The 22089-nt window shown below is 43.5% G+C and overlaps 1 protein-coding gene, 1 long non-coding RNA gene and 1 pseudogene across 5 annotated transcripts in view; 2 read left to right on the top strand and 1 right to left on the bottom strand.

Moving 5' to 3' along the window:
- LOC148325152 (phospholipid phosphatase-related protein type 4-like) overlaps positions 1 to 22089 on the top strand; it is a 235487-nt gene that overhangs the window by 18471 nt on the left and 194927 nt on the right. The window contains exon 2 of one of the 4 annotated variants that reach the window (XM_088311138.1): positions 14556 to 21071. The exons of the other annotated variants lie outside the window; for them this stretch is intronic. Within the exon in view, the coding sequence (XP_088167264.1) occupies positions 15968 to 18859 (2892 nt within the window). The 5' untranslated portion in view covers positions 14556 to 15967 and the 3' untranslated portion in view covers positions 18860 to 21071. Of the gene's footprint in view, positions 1 to 14555; positions 21072 to 22089 lie in introns of those variants that run through there. 4 annotated transcript variants of the gene reach the window in all.
- LOC148325155 (uncharacterized) lies at positions 787 to 3032 on the top strand. Its single transcript, XR_015846079.1, has 3 exons — positions 787 to 1647; positions 2216 to 2269; positions 2359 to 3032. It is a non-coding gene; the product is annotated as an uncharacterized LOC148325155 (long non-coding RNA).
- Positions 6147 to 13327, bottom strand: LOC148325154 (zinc finger BED domain-containing protein 4-like; annotated as a pseudogene).

Here is a 22089-nt window from a genome sequence, read left to right as displayed (position 1 = left end):
TTACCATTACAGTACTTTTATCATTGCAATATTTTCTATCATTGCAGTATTTTTTTGGCATTGCAGTACTTTTACCACTACGGTACTTTTATAATTGTCAAGTCAAGTCAAGTCAGTTTTATTTGTATAGCCCTTAATCACAGACAGTCTCAAAGGGCTTTACATAACCACAATCGACATCCCCGATCTTAACCCCCAGGAGGGCAAGGAAAAACTCAAAACCCCATTCGGGGAAAAGTGACAAACCTTGAGAAGGGACCACAGATGGGTGAATCCCCCTTCCAGGATGACCAGGCTGCAATGGATGCCAACTGGGCAACATTTGACACGTACAATGATGCTATATAATAATAGATGAGATAATGTGAGAGTCAAATGAATGAAGTGCTGCAGGAAGATGACTTCAGTGGAGTGGGTCCTCATCCAGGGCCGTAATATCCATCGCAGCATATCCGAGGATGAGCCTTTGATCTTGTACCGGTCAGTTGGTGTAAATTCAGAACAGCCACTTCCAAGTGAATCACCATCACCTATTTCCCAAGACGGGGAATTGGGAACAGAAAAAAAAGGACAGAAACAGTAAACAGGCCAACAAGTAGTTCAACGAAGTGCTGAAATATAGGGAAATCAGAAGAGGCGCTGCATGAAGGCGACTTCGGCAGAGCAGGTCCCTCGCCGGTTGGTCAGTGCCGTAATCTTCATAGCAGGTCACCATCACCTAATTCCCAAGCAGGGGAAGAGGGGGCAGAAAAGAGAAGAAGCGGCAGTAACCAGGCCAACAAACAATTAACTCATTGACTCCCTTAGACGTACAAAGACGTCTTTTAATGCAATGGCGCCCTCTACCAAAGACGTATAAGTACGTTTCCTGTCTTTTTTACGTCATAGTGTACATAAGGGTCTGATGCAACCTCTGACTGAGAATCAGCCTTGTCCGCATTGTGAATCATGTAAAAATCACCCAGCAGGGGGCAGAGGTGCAAAAGATCCGCCTTGAATCTGCGCCAGAGTTACAAATGGGGGGCGGGATCCTGGGGTAGACGGTATAAGTGTGGAGAGCGGCGCAGTTAGCAGCAGCATCGGCAGCACTAGCAGCATTAGCAGCAGTAGTATTAGTAGCGTTAGCAATGAAATCCTCCAAGCAAATGACAATCGAGGAATGCTTTTTTGTAAAAAAAAGCTTCCCAAGTGTACATAAGGGTCTGATGCAACCTCTGACTGAGAATCAGCCTTGTCCGCATTGTGAATCATGTAAAAATCACCCAGCAGGGGGCAGAGGTGCAAAAGATCCGCCTTGAATCTGCGCCAGAGGTACAAATGGGGGGCGGGATCCTGGGGTAGACATATAAGTGTGGAGAGCAGCGTGGGTAGCAGCAGCATCGGCAGCACTAGCAGCAGTCGCATTAGTAGCGTTAGCAATGAAATCCTCCAAGCAAATGACGATCGAGGAATGCTTTTTTGTAAAAAAAAAGCTTCCTAAAAGCATCAAGGCGATGGAGACGCTTTGGTTGAGAGGATGACGCTTCGTCGTCGTCACAACAAACAGGCGTCTAAAGAGGCTGCGCGTGCCTTGCGGCCTGCATCGCCTGCCTTCGGACAATAGCCAAAGCAGCCGAGAGTCCTCACCAGATCCCCCCGAACGAGGAGGTAAGCGCTCGCAAGTTACCATTGAACATGTGGTTTTACCCCTCATGCTTTTATTGTACATATCATGCATCTTGCGGGCAGAAAATGTCGCGGAAATGTGCAGTTAGACGCGAGCTTGCTCGCTGACTTTCTCGTCCGGCCGCCTCTATTGCACAATTACACGCGAGCGCAAGTCCTCGCCGACGAGGAAGTAAACGCTCGCAAGTTACCATTGAACATGTGGTTTTAGCCCTCATGCTTTTATTGTACATATCATGCGTCTCGCGGGCAGAAAATGTCGCGTAAATGTGCAGTTAGACGCGAGCCTGCTCGCTGACTTCCTCGTCCGGCCGCCTCTATTGCACAATTACACGCGAGCGCAAGTCCTCGCCGACGAGGAAGTAAACGCTCGCAAGTTACCATTGAACATGTGGTTTTAGCCCTCATGCTTTTATTGTACATATCATGCATCTTGCGGGCAGAAAATGTTGCGTAAATGTGCAGTTACACGCGAGCGTATCTCCTCCCCGACGAGGAAACAACAATACTGAATGGTGTGGTAATCATGCATACTTTCTAAAATTCACAGATTGTGCATCCCGCGGCAAGAAAGTTCCTCCTCGTCTTGTTGGTGTAAAGAAAGGTAAATTATAATATGAAACTTCACACGCCAGCAATAAAATGCAGCAATAAATATATATTTCCAATTGTTTATATTTCTGTAATTTACAGGTTGTGCATCAGGAAGCAGTGGTTCCGGATGGCGTCACACTGGATGGCAACCGAGGAAAATCGACTTTACAGCAACCCCTGGACCACTGAATGCCGCTGCCCATTTGGAGTCTGAGGAGCCAGCTGATTTCCTGCAGCTGTTTCTCACGTATGAGCTTCTGCAGCACATCGCGGATGCCACCAATCACTTCCCAGACAATTATTTTCACACAAACCCCAGTGGACAAACACAAGCTCGCCTATTTGCCACGGACCAGCAAAGCCAGACCACAACGAAAGTGTCGAGTCTGTTTGCGCAAAGGCAAACGGAGTGAAACAAGAATGTGGTGTGAACTATGTTGTGTGCCCTTGCATCAAGGCAACTGTTTTATTTTATATCACACAAAAAAAAAGTATGTATGACACTGATGTATTTCATTTTTGTACATAGTTCAACAGTTCAGTCGTTTTGTGTTATGTGCAAATAAATTTATTTTGTTATCAAAAACATATTTTTTGTGCTTTTTTTTGTTATTTTATAGAAGGCATGCATTATTTAGATGTTGGAGGTGTCATAAAAGCCATAAATAATAGTGTCAAAGTTCAAATTATGGTCGAAATGCATCAGTTTACAAAAAGCTCATTTTCTCAGTTTTTTCCCCAGGGATTGGAGTTTTCATGAAATTTAGCTATTTTCAAATGCTGATTGCTCAAGAATGGAAAAAGATAAACAAACTTTTTTTTCTGTTGAAAGAAGAGAGTCTCATCTTTCTTTTGGTGTGCTCCATGTCTATATAGCATTAGAATACAATATTCTGTGGGCCTTGCAATATTAGTCAAAATGCTGGGATTGAGCGGGTTGCTCCAGTGAAAATGGCTGGTATTTAATGAGTTAAATTAGATGCTAAAGTATATAAATAAATTGATCAAATGTCGCGCCGCAGGAAGACGACATCACTGGAACAGGTGCATGCCCAGTTAGTCAATGCCTTAAACTTCCCAGTGGGTCACCGTCACCTAATCCCCCAGCCGGGGGAAAAGGGGGCAGAAAAGAAAACAAAAGAGAAAAAAAAAAAGCGGCAGTAAACAAGCCAACAAATATTTCAGCTAAATGCACAAGAGTATAAATGCGTCTTTAATAGTGTTTTGAACATTTCTACTGAAGTGGCGCCTCAAATACCTGAGGGTAGTGCATTCCAGAGCATTGGTGCCCAAATAGAGAACGCTCTAGAACCTGCGGACTTCTTTTTGGCTCGCGGGATCACTAAAAGACCAGCATTTTGTGAGCGAAGGTTTCGGGACGGAACATATGGTACCACAAGGTCAACGAGATAGGAAGGTGCTAAGCCGTGCAATATTTTATAGGTAAGTAGCAGAACTTTAAAATCACATCTCAAGTGGACCGGAAGCCAATGCAAATTGGCTAGTATGATCAAACTTTCTCATCCTAATCAAGAGTCTAGCTGCTGCATTTTGAACTAACTGCAGACTTTTAAGACTAGACATGGGGAGACCCGAGAGCAAAACGTTACAATAGTCGAGGCAAGACGTAACAAACGCATGGATTAAGATTTCTGCGTCACAAGTTGATAGAATTGGGTGAATTTTAGCAATGTTACGCAGATGAAAAAACATAGTTCTAGTAAGATTTTTAATGTGCATTTGAAACGACATAGTTGCGTCAAATATAACACCAAGATTTTTTGTTGAATCCTTTTGGGCAATATTACATTTATTGATACTCAGAGTGGTGTCTTTGAAAAGGTATCGATGACGCGCTGGTCCAATGATCAGCATCTCGGTTTTATCTGAGTTAAGACGCAAAAAATTGAAAGACATCCATTGTTTAATTTCGGCAAGGCATGCCTCTATTTTATAGCAATCACGCGGATTCGTTATATCCAACGGCATGTATAATTGCGTATCATCAGCATAACATTGAAAACTAATGTTATATTTCAGTATAATATCACCAAGCGGTAGCATGTAGATGCTAAACAATAGAGGTCCAAGTACCGATCCCTGCGGAACTCCACATGTGATCTTACAAAGATCAGAAGTCGCATTGCCATGAATTACATGGTTCGTCCTCTCCGACAGATACGAATTAAACCAAGAAAGCGCTGAACCTGAAATGCCAACACACGTTTCAAGGCGTTTTAATAATTTGTTATGATCAACGGTGTCAAAAGTGGCGCTAAGATCGAGTAAGAGTAATATTGATGAGGTGTCGGCGTCCATAGCTATGAGAAGATCATTAGTAACTTTAGCAAGGGCCATTTGGAAAGGTTCAAATTGTTTATTAGCAGTCATATGTTCATTAAGTTGTTGCGCTACGACTTTTTCAAGAATTTTTGCAATAAATGGAAGATTTGAAACCGGCCTATAGTTGTTGAGACTCTCTGGGTCGAGGTTTGGTTGCTTAAGTAGCGGTCGGATAACGGCGGTCCTAAAAGCTGCTGGTACTATACCCGTGGTAAGCGATAGATTAATTATATATAAAAGAGACGGTCCTAGGGTCGTAAACAGTTCTTTAATTAGTTTGCCAGGAAGCGGATCAAGCACACAATTTGTCGGTTTTGCCGCACTAACCAATTTTGTTAGACAGTTATCAGCCCTAACGTCCCTATTAACACCATTTATCGCGGAATTCAGCGGAATTTTAAGAACAATGTCTTTAATCTCATCACGAACACACTCAATCTTCTGAGTAAAGAATTGCATGAAATCCTGGGCTGAATAGGAAGAGCTATCCGAGGTTGGTTGCTGTTGCGTTAGCATTGCTATGGTATCAAATAAATATTTAGGGTTGTTTTTATGTAAGACAATTAATCTAGAATAATAATTAGTTTTGGCTGGATCAAGCGCTTCCTTGTATATTAAACTATCGCACCATGCCTGACGGAAGACCTCAAGTTTGGTCGCACGCCATTTGCGCTCAAGTTTCTTACAAGATCGTTTCAGTATGCGTGTTTCCTCTGTAAACCACAGAGTGAGCCTCTTTGGACGAGTTTTAGTTTTTAAAGGTGCGACGGAGTCAAGCACATTTATCATTGCAGTACTTTTACCATTACAGTACTTTTATCATTGCAGTATTTTCTATCATTGCAGTACTTTTACTATTACAGTACTTTAATCATTGCAGCATTTTCTATCATTGCAGCATTTTTCCATCATTTCAATACTCTTACCACTACAGTACTTTTATCATTGCAGTATTTGTATCATTGCAGTATTTTTCTATATGATCTATATCTTTGCTGCTGTAACACTGCAAATTTCCCCATTATATTTCTCCCGATTAATCTATTGAGTAATTTTACAATTAATCGATTAGTCTAACACATATTTTTTAAACAATTTTTTCAAATAATCCAGCAATTATTTTGGAATTGACAATTCACAAAACACTTGTGAACACTTATTTAAATTCTTTGTTTTTTAAATAAAAATTTAAAAAAAACTTGAAATTGAATCAACAGTCATATCTCTTTTAGGCAAGCATCATGACGTGTGAACATGAATGATGTTTTCTCTGTCAATGCATTACAGTGAAACAATGTGAGTGCATGTTCAGCAGCTCAAGTAAAAGAATCAAAAAGAATAAATAACTAAAAAATAAAGAACTCTTTAATAAACAAAAAAACAATGAGGTCAAATACTGAAGACCAGTGCAAGTGAATACAAAAAGAACTTTTTCCAACAGGATTTAACACAATTTCACTTCTCTAATTTCTAGTGTAATTTTGAGGATACTTTGCGTTTGTGTTTCTCGTGTTTTTTTTTTTTTAAGCAGCGGGAGCAGAGCATCATCCAAAACATGACCTGCATGTTGTGCAGCGTGTGGGGTCTGCAAAGAGACGGTGAGACAGAGTTTTTCAGGAGCACCAGCGGAGTAGATACAAAAAAAATTGTCACATGTTTTTCTTTATGGGTACGTAAAGAATACATGTACAACGGTACATAAAGCAGCAGAACCAGTAACGTTACCTACTAGCACCAAAACAATTTTGGCATTAAAACAATGCTGATTATGAGAATATAAAGATGCACGAAAACTCAAACTCACATATAATTCTTTCGATATTCATCAATATTTAATTATTCAATGGTGTAATTTTTAAAAGATGGCTCGCTATTGTGCAATCATGAGGTCCATTATGGGCACCATCTCGCTCGTGGGGACACTTTGTGACATCATCGAGTGTGCACGACATGTTGGTTTTCGCCTATTCACTTTCAAAAGTGACTCAAAGTGAGTGGATGGTGACTGTTTTGGATCATATTTGCTGCAGGACATTTTCCTTCTTAAATAACATTTTTAAATTGGCTGGGCCGATAATTCGATATTGATATGTGTCGCGATAGTCAGGTGATCTACATAAATGGAAAATGGTATCGATAAATTGCCGATCTAACAAAGTGAAACAAGGAGCAGAATAATCATCGTAAGTAGAGGTGGGGGAAAATTAAAATTTTTAGATACATCGCGATTCAGACATGTACCAACCACAATCAATTCACTAACGTCCAAATTTCGATTATTTAAATATGTGAATTAAAGTAATACACAATGTCCTAAATAATGTTGAACAAAGAAGCGTGGTCACCGTCATTTGCGCACATGCACTGAGGAAAATAAAAACTTGGATTACTGCCCTCCACCTCGCTGTGAAATCCCTAAAATCCCCTTAATTAAAAGCAGATGTATGGAATCAAAACAGTGGAAGAGAACTGGACAAGTGCCACGTTATACATAAGTTGTGTCGCGCTAAAACAAAATACTTTGGTAACACAACAAACACGAGTAGTCCTGTAAGTCGATTCCACCCTACGGAGTCTGGGAGACGGCTGGATGTTGTTGCTACCGCTATAGGTGGCGCTACCTATCAGAAAACAATCAGGAAAGAAATTAGAAAACTCAAAGCATCATTGGAAAAGGCAAACGTTTTCAAGGTGCAGGGACCTAAATATATACACATTTTTAATTCATTGGTAGTTTTTGTGATCATTTATGTAATTTTATTTTTGAAGACCCAAATCTGATAAAATGCCATTTATTTTGGTATTGCATTTTTTTGTAATTAGTTTTCACGAATTTCCATCAGTTTAATAAAATAAAATGGAAATGAATTAATCTCGTTTCTTCTTAAAAATAGTGTTTTTAAAAATCGCTAGTGAATCTTTACTCAATGAGATTGTGTCGTGAAAAAGCTCATCAAAACAGATCAATTAAAGATGCCTCGATAGTCGTTTTATAATCGAATCATATCCCCTGACTCATAATTGAATCGTGAAGCGCCCAAAGATTCCCACCTCAGCTGTATTTTTTTTGCATTTTTTAAAATTTCTATAAATGACTGGACAACACGTGTTTCATATTAAAAATGTTTAGATAACCTTAAGTTTTTTCTGATTTATCTGTTTACAAAATACATATCATACATGCACTATGTATGCAAATTCTGTATAATTTGTGCCATGTTTATTTGCATTGTTGAGAGAAGATATTCATTACAATTGTTTACAAAGTACTATGCAAAAATGTTTTAAATAAGAGTGTATTTAATCTACACTGAACAGTGCTTGACTTTTATCTAGTTTGAAAGTTAAATGTTACTTTTTTAAATAAAACCAATGGAATTGATCCCTTCTTTCCTTTTTTTATTCAATATATATGGAAAATTCAATACATATCGATATCGACCGATGTGTCATACTTGTACCGCGATATAGTTTTCACCCATATCGCCCAGTCTTATCGTGGTGGAGAATTTGAGTGTCCCAATGATCCTAGGGCCTAGGTTATCTGGTGCTTTATGCCTTTGGCAGGGCCACTCATGGGAAACCTAGGGACTAGACCCAGTATGGCTCAAAAGACCCCTATGATGATTAAAAATATTGGACTAAGTTTTCCCTTGCCTGGACGCGAGTTACCGGAGCCTGGCCTGGAGGTGGGGCTCGAAGGCGAGCGTCTGGTGGTCGGGCGTGTACCCATGGGACCCGGCCGGGCTCGGCCCGAAAGGACAACGTGGGTCCCCCTTTTCATGGGCAGAGAGAGCGGGGCAGCGGCCAAAGGCGGGGACATTGGAATGTCACCTCTCTGGCAGGCAAAGAGCCTGAGCTGGTGTGCGAGGCTGAGAAGTTCTGACTAGATATATTTGGACTCTCCTCCACACACATTTTGGGCTCTGGTACCAGTCCTCTCAAGAGGGGTTGAACTCTTGTCCACGATGGGCATACTTATTGCCCCACGGCTTGGACCCTGTACATTGGGCTTCACTCCGATAGACGAAAGGGTACCCTCATGATTGTTGTTTGTGCTTATGCACCAAACAACAGTTCACAGTACCCAACATTTTTGGAGTCCTTGGAGGGAGTGCTGGAGAGTAGTGATGGTAAACTGAAGCATCATGAAGCAATGAGGCTTTCCATCCAACTGGTTCGCTCCTGAGCCGAAGCATCATGAGGTTTCATTTGTTCTATTGGGCCTTAATGTGGAAAATTAATGCCATGACAGGCAGAGTGATTAAAATGATACCATGGATTTGATGGGTTCAAATAGGCAGTGAGTTCTGATGTGAATAAATGTGTGTGTGTGTGTGTGTGTGTGCGTGTGCGTGTGCGTGGGGGTGCACGCGGGTGTGTGTGTGTGCGTGTGTGTGAGTGTATTAATTGAAAGAATGCTTGCTTTATTTTAGACATAAACAAGTAACAAGACACACCTTGCATGAATTTTTATTGAGGAAAATTAGCATTTCCAAAGTTTTGGGCTTTAAACGGTTTATTTTCTCCTGCTTTTGAAAATAGTCTTTCGCAAGGGACGGATGAGGTCAGGGTACAGACAAAGGTTATTGCTAGTTTGGAGACGTTTGGAAAGACATGTTTGTGCAGCGCCCAGTAGTCCAGGGGGTTTGACATCCTGCTTATGTCAGGTTCCCCCAGGTAAGAGTGGACCTCCACAGTCGCATCTGCGGTCTCACTCTGGGTCCTCCTCTGGGTCCTCGTCTGCATGACTGTGTGGTCCAATTGCAGCCACAGTTTATCACCTAAGACACAACAAACAGACTAACAGCCAACAGGCAGTTGTGGCTGACTGTCAAGGATGTTTTATCAAAACATACTCGAACAAATGACTCGACCAGGAAGATTGTCTTTCATTACGCGCGGGGCAGCCCTCGTACTCCGAGGCAAAGCCGCTTCCGACTGCACACATGGTTTTTATTTGCATCAGCATAAGCAATTTGAATATGCCATACATAGGAAACTTGACATTTGACTCTGCCACACCCTTTCTGCCTATTCTAATGGTTTCAGATTACAAGACATCTTTTAGTGTATGGTGTACTTTCACAAGGCCTGACACATACAAGTTATCTTACGGCCATGACGATATTGTTGCTTTAGAAATACCAAGCCTTATGCTGGACCTCCCTAATTCATAAGTTACGGCCTTAAAAGCGAGTGAGTCTCACTTTATCTGTTAAGGGTCAGCCATTTGAACAGGGGTCATCAACGCTCCAAGGGAGTCGTTTACAGAAAAGGGATCTGGCGTTGGGGAGTCACATTCGCGACTAATATGCAAATGGATTTCACTTTCCTGTGTTTCTGCAGCAACACAAGTCCATGAAGCCATTTTTTGCAGTCACTGTTTGCCCAAATGGCTAATAATAATTTGGTAGTGCGTTAAGATGCTTTGTTAATACAATCTTGCAGTGTATCTTCACAAGTTCCAACATACACAACCCATTTTATGGCCATGATACTGTTGTTTTAAAAATCACCCAAGGCCTGTTGGACCTTTCTCTGCCACATAAATTACAGCCCTTGCTTATTAATTTTATTAAAGTCCAATTTTGTGAGTGTATCACGGCCTAATAGATTGAACGGGCACCGCGGCTGTAAAACTGCTTCCACTCTTGCTTTTTTAGTTGGGTCGTCGGGACATTGTAACTCAATTGTCTGCGATAGGACTAAGGGTGCCACTAACCCGCGTGCTCCGCATGTAAACCTTTTTTCCGCTTGGTTTAACTGACGCGGCGTCCCATTTGCCTAACACAGTTACATCAGCACCTGTGTCTACAAGGAAAACAGTTAACTTTCCCTGGACTAGCAACGATAGTTCAGGTTTTATCATCGGTTCAGTTTGGTGACGCATTAAGTAACTTTCGAGGGCAAACGTATGTTTAATATCTTCCTCAATGTCTTCACTGCTGTCACTGTTAGAGGGGGAATCCAGAGGTTTGGACATTAACTCGCAGTCCAAAGCCCCTCTGGGGTCCCGGCCTAGTCATTCATCATCAGATGAATCGTCAACACGACGTCGACTAGGCTTAACCTTTTCCCCACACTGACGAGCGAGATGACCTTTTTTCCCGCAATTGAAGCACTTGCCTTCTTTGAACCACTGTTGATGTTTGGGTGACAATTTGGACAAGTCAAATGGATTTCTTTTTTGGTATTTTTGTCCGCGTGATTTTTCTTTGTTATCACGACTCGGTCCCGAAAAATTTATGTTTATAACAGGACGTTCTGTTTTTTTCTTTTTCTATTCGACACGTTCATAATTTCGTGCAGAATTTAGGATCTTTTCCTCCATTTGACAAGTCGGCCAATTTAAATTAGGTTGTTTTATTTGAAAAGCCTGTAATTTTCTTTTTCCTTTTCACCTAATCACAAATTTCTTATCACAAAAGTGAACATGTTAATTCTATTTTATTTCCTATTTTCCTAATATTGTGACTCATTTCACTTCAACCAGATCTACCTTAAAGTGGACAAGTACACATCAATGTTATTTGTATTTCCTAATTTCTTCTCTGCTTTAATGAAAATTATAGCCTTCTAGCCAAATCTTTCCCTGTCATTTCTACCTTTGCATTTCATTCCATTTCTGGAATAATAATACAAACATCATCAACTGAAATATGAAATATAAAATATTTATTTCTTCAATTCAGCAAAAAGCAGAATCTAATTCCTATCCTCATTCATTTGTTCAAATGACACACTCTTCAATCACTAACTCTCTCTCTCCTTCTCCCCACCTGGGATCTCTCCACAGGCTGCTCCTTCTACACGCACCTGATTTACGACCACACCTCCTCTTTGCATCCTGCAAAGGCTTCTCCTCCTCCCAATTTCCAAATTCACTGTAGCTTATCCAAAACCACTCAAAACTACCGATGTGTCGAATCAAAAATTTCAAAATCAGGAAACACCTATGCTTTTGCAAAGATTCCTCATGTTCACTTTCAAAACCTTCATTCAATCTTTCATAACACCTACTTCTCTCTTTCAATTCATGCAACCAACTCAGTGTCCTACGTCCCTCAACCACATAGGTTCTAATTCTGTTACTCTATACAGTTTTCCACTTGCAAATCTGCCTATGACATCCTTCTCACTTGCCCTATCATTTGAACTTCATCAACCCTTTCTATGGAACATTAATTGTTCCTTTCCCTTCTCTACACACTCTCGCAGAGGCTCTCTCTCATTGACTCAAACCCCCACCCTTCCTCTTCTTTGTTCTCACGCACACGCGTACACACACATTCCGACACAGACATATACACGGGCCCACAAAACAACACATACAGTTCTCAACATTGAACAGCTTCAAACGAGAAGCTAATCAATATTTTTCAATTTCGGAAAGTGGATAGTTAATTTCCCTTGTCAATTTTGTCGCCATTTCTGACGGTCTTAATTGTTATGGTGTCTAGTTATGGTTCCTCAGTGTTGAGAAAAATTCAAAATGCCTGACTTTGGGTTGAATACCAAGCTTCTACTCCAAATTTGGAGCGGGTATTCCTGGGTGTTTTTACTAACAACCCTTGGTCAGTTTTAGATTTCTCAAACGTTGGACATTCATACAATACACATTCACACTCACAGATTGATCAATTCTGTGTTTGTGAAAATAGATAAACTATTTTCGTCTTCTAGAAATAACAAACGTTGTACTATCACTTCCAAATATAGTAATAATTACATCTGTACTCTACCAGAAATAAGAACCCCTAAATCTGTCTTCCAGAAAAAACAACAGTTAATTCTGTACTGTCCGAGCAGATATAATAAACTACACTTGTACTCTCTACCAGACAAGGAATACCTTAATCTGCCTTCCAGAAAAAACAACAGTTAATTCTGTACTGTCCGAGTCTTCCAACTAAGTTAAATCTGTTGTATACAACTGACCTGTGACAATCTCTCCACTGGTTGAGACACTCGCGGTTCGTGGATGAAGTCTGTGCTCTCCCCGGTGGAGGATGACCGAGGACCGGCCTCCTGGAAGAGAGGTCTTTCACGATGGCGCCGTTTTCAGTCGTCGTCAATCGTCCACCGCAGATCACACGTTTTCACCCGGCAATCGAAGGACCAAGTAATGTCAAGGATGTTTTGATAAAACATCCTTGACATTACTTGGTCCTTAAATTTCTTTAACACTGACCATCGTAGAGATGAAAGCAAAAGAATGCCTTATACCACAATAATGCACTGCCGCTCATTTCCTGCTTTGTTTAACACCATTAAAATGTATAGAATATTACCTTGCGCTACAGGCTGGGAAGCTTCTGATGTGTCTGGTTGTGTTGATGAAGATGATGGGTTGGAGTAGGAGGAAGATGCCCTGTGGTGGATCACTGTCGCACATTCAGTTGTGAGCCTCCTCTCAGCCACTTGTGCTTTATTGGGGCAAAAGAAGTCTATCTTCTTGAACCTGCAAATGACAATGAGACTCATTGCAGTTGCGAACTGTTCAACAAGAGGCAGTTGCTCATTTGTTGGTACTAGTAGACAGATGAGAAAAACAGACAAGTGATACAAACCTGTGATCCAGCAGTGTTGCCAGTGACGTGATGCTAATGGTTTGGAGGTTGTAGAGCTTGTCCCTCAGTTGTTTTTTAAGACCCTCAGCCATTGCTTTGCTCTCCTCCATTTGTATGATTCCCATGTCATCCTCCAAGGTCTGGTGCAGCATGGCCAAAAGTGGTATGACCTTGGACCCAGACACTCTCCTCTCTCAGAGCTCTACGGCGGCATCATTATTTGGGGAAAGCACCTGCAGACACTCAGGAATGAGCCTCAACTGGTGGGATGTCAGTGGGGTAATGTCAGTGTGTAGGCCTGCCAGGGCTGCTCCCACGGCTTCCCTGACGTTGTACATGCGTTGGAGCATGTGAAAGGTGCTTTTCCCTGCGTGTCTCCAATATCCCGCAAAAAAAACAAAACAAAAACTCTTGCGAAGCAGCAACCGTGATGAAGGAACCGTGAGATATTCGTGAGGAGCAGCAGAAGGAGCGGCAGCAGGAGCAGCAGCAGAATCAGCATGTTTTCTTTTTTTTACGCTCTTTTTCATGTGCTCTCATACACACCTGCCTGGTAGGGAGAGCATATGTAGGGTCGAACGCTTGGATAAGCTTCCTGAACCCTGTGTCCTCCACAAACCTGAAGGGCTGGCAATCTTCTATTACGATATTGATCAATGCCTCTTCCACTGCATTCTTATCCACTGCAGAAACAGAAAAGGCCTATTAATGAGAGATGTCATTCATTTTATGTTTCACATTTGAAATATACATAGTAAGCTCTGCTGCTTTTTCATTGCATTTTAAAATGAATTACCTGAGCGTGGTTCTATTTGAGTTGGCTCCTTATTTTGATGCAGGGCCCATAATGCCTCAGCATAAACGAAGTGTTCTCTTGGTACCTAAGTTCTTTAGGACAAAATTTTCCCTTCACCTTTTGAAATATTAGCAAGTAGAGGAAAGACATTAAAACGAGGGATATACTGTGTTGTCACGATAATTCTTAATATATATTCACATTTGTTATTATAATTTGTACCTTTATAAAGGGTATCTGCTCGAAATGATTCCAGACAGGAGATGTTCTCTTCTTTTTAATTGTGGACGGTGAGTCCATTACAGTGCTTCTGTGGCGCTATGCGATAAATGGATACATAGAAATGGTTGCCCCCCCCCCGAAATTTTATTGTCGTTGGGCTGAATGTCATTTTCCAATGAGAACATGAGGGTGTCTGTATGTTTATCAGGGTGCAATATTAGCTTCGCCAGCAGAGGGTGCCTAGGACCTTGCTCATCAGAGCCGACGCTGACTACAGTAGCAGAAGAACAGTCAATTTGTGATGACGCAAGAGAAGCTGCGCTTCAAGAACATTTCTGAATGTTACTATTGTGCCCTGACAGGGAGAAGTGCTGCTGATTGGAGAAAAATAAATACGTTGCACGGCAGATGAGTTGGCCCATCATTTCAAGCTGTGTAACATATTTTGGCGAGCCAGCCAGGAGGTGGCGCTAGTGAGTCGTCAACACCATCACCAACCACCATCCTACCCGTGAGACGAACCTTCAAGACAAACAATAAAAATGGACGCAACACAGCATCTGCGCGATAAAGTGAGTGCAATCTTGTGGCAGTTGGAGAGAGAGCCTCTTGTGGACGTCTGCAGGCGGTTGAAATGTCCCGGTCTGGACAGTGGAGAGTCTCAAAGCCAAACCAAAAGGGCACTCATCAAGCTGGCAGAGGGCGTGTTCGATGAGATTGAGAAATGTGAGGAAGAGGATTCAGCGCAACAGTTCTATCGAGATTTGGTCACGTACACCCAGAGCCTAAGTGAAAGAGAGTGCCCATCGGAAAAGGGACTCCCATCCATTGGACCTGTGCCGAGGAAAGAGTCTGGAGACACCCCTCCACGAGCCACTCCTGTCAAAATGATTGATTTTTCACCGAAAGCCCGACCAGAGGCAACCCGAACCCTGCAAGAGGTAACATTAAGGAGGGAGTTTAGGATTTGTGGACAAATTGGGGAGCATGGGCAAAAGGAGAAGTTGTCCTACCTCAGCCTGTTACGTCAAATCGAAAGTGGGAGTGAAAAGGGGCACTCAGAGGCGGAAATAGTTGAAGCTGTAATCAGAGCCATTACCCCAGGATTGCCCCTAAGAGACATGCTGGAGATAAAACATGGACTGACACTTGGTAAACTGCTCACCATATTAAAGGGACACTACAAAGTGGATAGTGCCACAGAGCTCTATCATCAGCTCCTCAACGTCTCTCAGGAACCGAAAGAAACTCCCCTCAATTTTGTTTTCCGCGCCATCGAACTGAAAGAGAAACTGCTGTGGAAAATAGCAAATGAGGAGACTGATGAACTATACAGTAGAGCCACAGTCCAGCGTAAATTTCTCCGCTCACTGGAAACTGGACTGCTCAGCGACTCCATTAAATACCAGTTACTTCCCCTCTTGAGTGAGATGACCACAACAGATGAAGAATTGATCGGGGCAGTTAACGAAGCCTCCAAGCTAGAAAGTGAACGACTAGAGAAACGCAAGAGATCCACTGCTGCTAGGGTCCCCAAAGTCCAAGAGCTTCACACGGAATGCCAGCCAGTCCCGGCACCGGCTTCAAGCCACTCCAAGCCCAGTGAACCCTCCACTTCAGCGGCTGTGAAAACAGTTAAAGGGAAGGAGACAAAGTCAGAAATGCAGCAGATGATTGAAGAACTACGTCAAGAAATGAAACAAATGTTTGTGGCTGCTATGGAAACTAATCCCAACGCGATGGTAACAAAACAGATAGCGAAAGGCTGTAAGAAATGCAGAGAAGACGGGAAAGGAGAAAGCTGCATGCACTGTTTCAGGTGTGGACGAGAGGGCCACTACTCTCGTGGATGCCGGGCCCAGAGACCATCGACGGGAAACGAGGAAGGACTTCTGAGACGGGACCACCAGTAGTCCGAAGCCGAGTGTCCCAACAGAAACAGCAGGAGCCAGCACCAACCCCCAGCGAAAGTGCATCCAATGCCCTGTCAACTATAACGGAAGTCCGCTATTTAACTCCTCAACGTAAATCACGGTTAGTAAGCCTGGTGGGAAACCGATGCACTGTGAAATGCTTCATGGACAATCAGCCAGTGACAGTGTTGTGGGATTCAGGGGCCCAGTCCAGCATTGTCAATGAGAATTGGCGACAAAAGCACCTGCCCCACACAGTTATCAGACCAGTCTCGGAACTGTTGGATGATGAGACACTTACAGTCTTTGCTGCTAATGACACTCCCATCCCATATATTGGCTGGATCGAAGTCAGCTTTAGAATTAACAGTGACTCGTCCCCAAACAGTGAGATGCAAGTGCCAATATTGGTTTCCAGTCATCCCGCCGTGGCTGACGACCCGATTATTGGGTACAATGTTATCGAAGCCGTGGTCAAGCAGGAAGACGTAAAGGAAAAATGTGGAATACGGCAGCTAACGTACCACGTGAGTAAAGCCCTTGAAATCACCGTGAGAACTGCTCAAAACGTTGTGAAGCTAGTGCAGAAAAACTGTGAAGATTCAGGGACAGCTGTGGTACGAGTTGGAGTAAAAAGAGTGCCGTTACCAGCTAAGCAAGTCACCACAGTTTATGCACGAGCTCATGTTAGTCCGCACGCAAGTGGGCAGGACATGTATTTTTCACCTCATGAGGCTGACCCACCATCAGAGGGCGTGATCTTCCAGGACGTACTGGTGCAAATTCCAAACAGAAAAGTACCATATGTGCCCATCCCCGTGACGAACACCACAGACCACACCATTTATTTGGAAAGTCATAGAGTAATTGGACACCTGGAGCCGATAAAAACTGTATATGCAGCAAACATTCAGACAAAAATAAACGAGCTGACACAAGGATACAAGGAGGGAACAGAGCCAAAGTCACACAATCCCAGGAATACACCTGAGAATGAGCAGAAGCCGAGATGTTGGGATCCACCAGTGGACCTACAACACCTAACAGATGGCGAACAAACAGTTGTAAGGCAGATGTTGCGGGAAGAATGTGAGGCATTTTCAATGGATGATGATGACGTTGGTTGTATACCATCTTTGAACATGCGCATAACTCTCCACGACACAAGGCCAGTGCAGAAAACCTACATGTCTGTTCCAAAGCCTCTTCACAAAGAAGTGAAGGAGTATTTGCAAGATCTTCTTAACAGAGGTTGGATTACGCCTTCCCGGTCTCCCTACTCATCACCTGTAGTGTGTGTCCGTAAGAAAGACGGAACTCTTCGTCTTTGCTGTGATTATCGAGAGCTCAATCGCAAGTCAGTCCCAGACCGCCACCCGATACCAAGAATTCAAGACATGTTGGATGCATTGGGTGGGAGCTCTTGGTTTACAGTGTTAGACCAGGGTAAGGCATACCACCAGGGCTTCGTGGACGAAGCAAGCCGTCCTTTGACTGCCTTCATCACACCCTGGGGGCTCTATGAATGGGTGCGCATTCCCTTTGGCCTGAGCTCTGCACCCGCTGAATTTCAAAGGAGTATGGAACACTGTTTGGAAGGCCTAAGAGACACTGTTTGCCTCCCGTACCTGGATGACAATCTGGTGCACAGCAACAACTTTGAGGAGCATGTAGAACACATCCGCCTTGTCCTCCAGCGTTACAAACAACATGGTGTTAAGCTGACCCCAAAGAAATGTGATCTGTTCAAGCGCAAAGTCAAGTTCCTGGGCAAGTTGGTAACAGGCGAAGGCTACACAATGGATCCAGCGGAGTTGGCTCCGGTGACTGCTTTAAAAGAGAAGACACCGGTAACCGTTGGAGAGGTACGTCAAATGCTAGGCTTCCTCTCGTATTATAGGCCGTTCATCCCCAACTTCTCCCGTGTAGCTCACCCACTTTATAGCCTGCTTAGTCCTCCAACTAGTGAGAACGCTGCCCCAGATCCAGTCAACAAGTCCAAAAAGGGAGTGAAGAAAGCTAAAGGCCACTTACCATCACGCACACCTATTCAATGGAACAGTTCCCACCAAGAGGTGTTGAATCAACTTGTGGATGCACTTACCAAACCGCCAGTCCTCGGGTACCCCGACTTCACCGAGCCCTTTGTCTTACATTGTGATGCATCCCAGGTAGGGTTGGGCGCTGTCTTGTACCAGCGACAACAAGGCAAGATGCGAGTTGTGGCCTATGGTTCCCGCACCCTGAGTCCAGCAGAGAAGAAATACCACTTGCACTCTGGCAAACTCGAGTTTTTGGCAATGAAGTGGGCCATTTGTGAACGTTTCCGGGATTATCTGTACCATGCCCCATCGTTTGTGGTCTACACTGATAACAACCCGCTGACATATGTGCTCACTACCGCAAAACTAAATGCCACCGGTCACCGATGGGTTGCGGAGCTAGCCAACTACAACTTCACGATACGCTATCGTCCAGGCCAGAACAATGCAGACGCTGATGGGCTGTCGCGGATGCCTCTGGACATTGACAGTTACATGAAAAGTTGTACAGTGGAAATTGGACAGGAAGCAATAAGTGCATCGATGGAGTCTATTACAGTACAGCAGAGACATCCGTGTCAAGGCGTTGGAGTTATCCAGGTTAGTGCCCTACAGTTGATCAAAGATGCTTGCACCAACCGACCTTTCACACCAGACCAGATTCGCAGGGCACAGGAATCAGATGAAGTCCTGTCAAGAGTTCTCTGGTAAAAGACCCAGGGTAGAAGACCAAGTAGGACAGAGGTGAAGGCAGAGAATCCTACGGTATCCGCACTCCTTAAACAATGGTTGAAGTTACATGTTGACAAAGATGGTATCCTGCGTCGCCAAACAAACCGTCGAAAGCAGTTATTGGTTCCAAAAGTCTATCGTCCCATGATCTTCAAAGAGCTCCATCAGGACATGGGCCACCTAGGTGTGGAACGAACACTCGATCTGATTAGAGACAGGTTCTACTGGCCGCAGATGGCAAAAGAGGTTGAACACTTTGTCACTGAACAATGTGAGTGTATCAAGAAGAAGAAGCCAAGCAAGCAGACTTGTGCCCCTCTGGTCTCAATCCAGTCCACTTATCCATTTCAGCTTGTGTCCATAGATTTTCTCCACCTCGAAAAGTGCAAGCATGGCTATGAGTACATACTAGTCGTTATGGATCACTTCACGAGATTTGCCCAAGCGTATGCGACCAAGAACAAAACAGCTAAGACAGTCGCTGACAAGATCTTCAATGACTTCGCACTAAAATTTGGCTTCCCGACAAGACTACATCATGACCTGGGCAAGGAATTTGACAACAAGCTCATGAATAGATTGAAGGAGCTCTCAGGTATCCAAGGCTCGCACACGACGCCCTACCACCCACAAGGCAATGGACAGGTGGAGAGATTTAACCGTACCCTATTGTCCATGTTACGGACCTTGGAGGACAAAGAGAAAGATGATTGGAAAGAGTCACTGGCAAAAGTTGTTCATGCATACAACTGTACGAAGAGTGAGGCAACCGGCTACGCCCCTTATTACCTCATCTTTGGACGTTCTCCACGCCTGCCCATTGACCTAGTCTTGGATTTAAGGAAAGATGAAGATTATATGGACTATGATGACTATGTTCGATGTTGGAAAGAAAGAATGCAGGAGGCCTATGCAGTAGCTTCGACCACAGCTACCAAGGAAGCTGCTCGGGGAAAAGCTTATTATGACAAGAGAGTCAAAGGGAGAGAACTACAACCTGGAGATAGAGTACTCCTAAGAAATCTCACGCCTAGGGGTGGTCCTGCAAAGATTCAGTCCTACTGGGAGGACCAAGTCTATAAAGTAAAGGAAAGAAAAGCAGTTGACAGTCCGGTGTATTGGATCAGTCCGGAAAATGGCAAAGGAAGAGATAAGGTGGTGCACAGAAATCTCCTACTGCCTTGTGACTTCTTACCCCTCGAAATTCCACCGACGCAGACTGTCGACCTCCAAAAGAATCCCCCAACTGTCTCAAGGAAAAAGTCGAGACCACCAGCTAAGCAGCAACAACAGGCAGAGAACAGCGACAGTTCGGATGACAACTTCAGCGAAACCCGCCGATGGTATCTTAGGCCAGCAGTTCTGGAAAGACGACAGCGGCAGACCCCACTCAACCACCTGGCAGAGCCCTTCCAGCCCCAAAGAAGTCTACCGCGCCATGAAGAGGATTTGCCACCACAGAGTGAAGAGGATTTGCCACTACAGAGCGAAGAGGATTTGCCACTACAGAGCGAAGAGGATTTGCCACTACAGAGCGAAGAGGGCTTGCCTTCGCGGATCCGTGGCAGTGCACCTGACATGGACAGCCTTGGAGGTGGTGAGCCTGAAACTGAACTGTTCGCTGGAAATGAAGGTATGAGTCACACAGTGAGACAGCGTCCTCAAAGGCAGAGACAGAGACCAATTGTACTGAGTTATGACACATTAGGCCAGCCAACTTTGGTTAAAAGAGACTTCACAGTTGCAAAGACTCAGAGTATTCAATGCCATAACTTTTGGAGACCGTGGGTTGTGTTAGTGGATTAATGTACCTGTTTGTGAACATGTTAAGTTAGCGGAAATGTCAGGAGACATTTAATTTTGTGGGGGCGAGTGTGGCGCTATGCGATAAATGGATACATAGAAATGGTTGCCCCCCCCCCGAAATTTTATTGTCGTTGGGCTGAATGTCATTTTCCAATGAGAACATGAGGGTGTCTGTATGTTTATCAGGGTGCAATATTAGCTTCGCCAGCAGAGGGTGCCTAGGACCTTGCTCATCAGAGCCGACGCTGACTACAGTAGCAGAAGAACAGTCAATTTGTGATGACGCAAGAGAAGCTGCGCTTCAAGAACATTTCTGAATGTTACTATTGTGCCCTGACAGGGAGAAGTGCTGCTGATTGGAGAAAAATAAATACGTTGCACGGCAGATGAGTTGGCCCATCATTTCAAGCTGTGTAACACTTCTCAATTATTTCCTGTCACGCCCCCGACCAAGAAAACAATTTGCGCACCCCACCACCATTTTTTTTACATTTCGTACTAATGTACATGTTCTTTGTATATTGATGTTAGATTGTCAATAAAATATCCCTAAACAAAGCTAAATTGATAAAAAATATATCATTTTGAGAACGATTATTGTGAGGATCTCGAAACTCAGCACTGTTGTGCAAATATTGATGAGATGATGAATACTTACTATCCGTTTTTTTCTTTATTAACATGATCAAACCAAACAGTTATTAATACGTACATAATATAGAAAAGACAAAAAGAGCCAGGGGGATTTTAAAGAAAAAATCTAGATAAATAACATAAAGCAACAGTTTTACTACGTTTACGTTTTTTTTATGTTTACAATACGTTTGACGTCGAACCTCTTCGTTGTGATGACGTCAGCCATTTCCGTGTTCCAGCCTGAGAGTGTCTGCTAAATTGCTAACGTAGCCGTCGTTTTATTTTATGTTTAGATATGTAATGGTTGCAATACAACATTTCTCTTCATAGCTGCTGGCTTTCTGCCCAAATGCGTTTCAAGTCAAACTTCTGTTAAAAGTCCAGCAGAAAGATGTCTTTTAATGGTCCCACAATGGGGAAATTTGCAGCGTTACAGCAGCAAAGATATAGATCACACAGAGGCGGCACGTAATCCATCCATCCATCCATCATCTGTACCGCTTCTCCTCACTAGGGTCGCGGGGGGTGCTGGAGCCTATCCCAGCTATCTTCGGGCAGTAGGCGGGGGACACCCTGAACTGGTTGCCAGCCAATTGCAGGGCACACAGAGACGAACAACCATCCGCACTCACACTCATACCTAGGGGCAATTTACAGTGTTCAATCGGCCTGCCATGCATGTTTTTGGAATGTGGGAGGAAACCGGAGTACCCGGAGGAAACCCACGCAGGCACGGAGAGAACATGCAAACTCCACACAGGATGGCC

This window comes from Idiotropiscis lumnitzeri, chromosome 12 (assembly GCF_059441095.1).
Source record: "Idiotropiscis lumnitzeri isolate Australia: NSW breed Sydney's pygmy pipehorse chromosome 12, RoL_Ilum_1.0, whole genome shotgun sequence".
Classification (NCBI taxonomy): domain Eukaryota; kingdom Metazoa; phylum Chordata; class Actinopteri; order Syngnathiformes; family Syngnathidae; genus Idiotropiscis; species Idiotropiscis lumnitzeri.
This window is presented reverse-complemented; position numbering and strand designations above follow the sequence as displayed.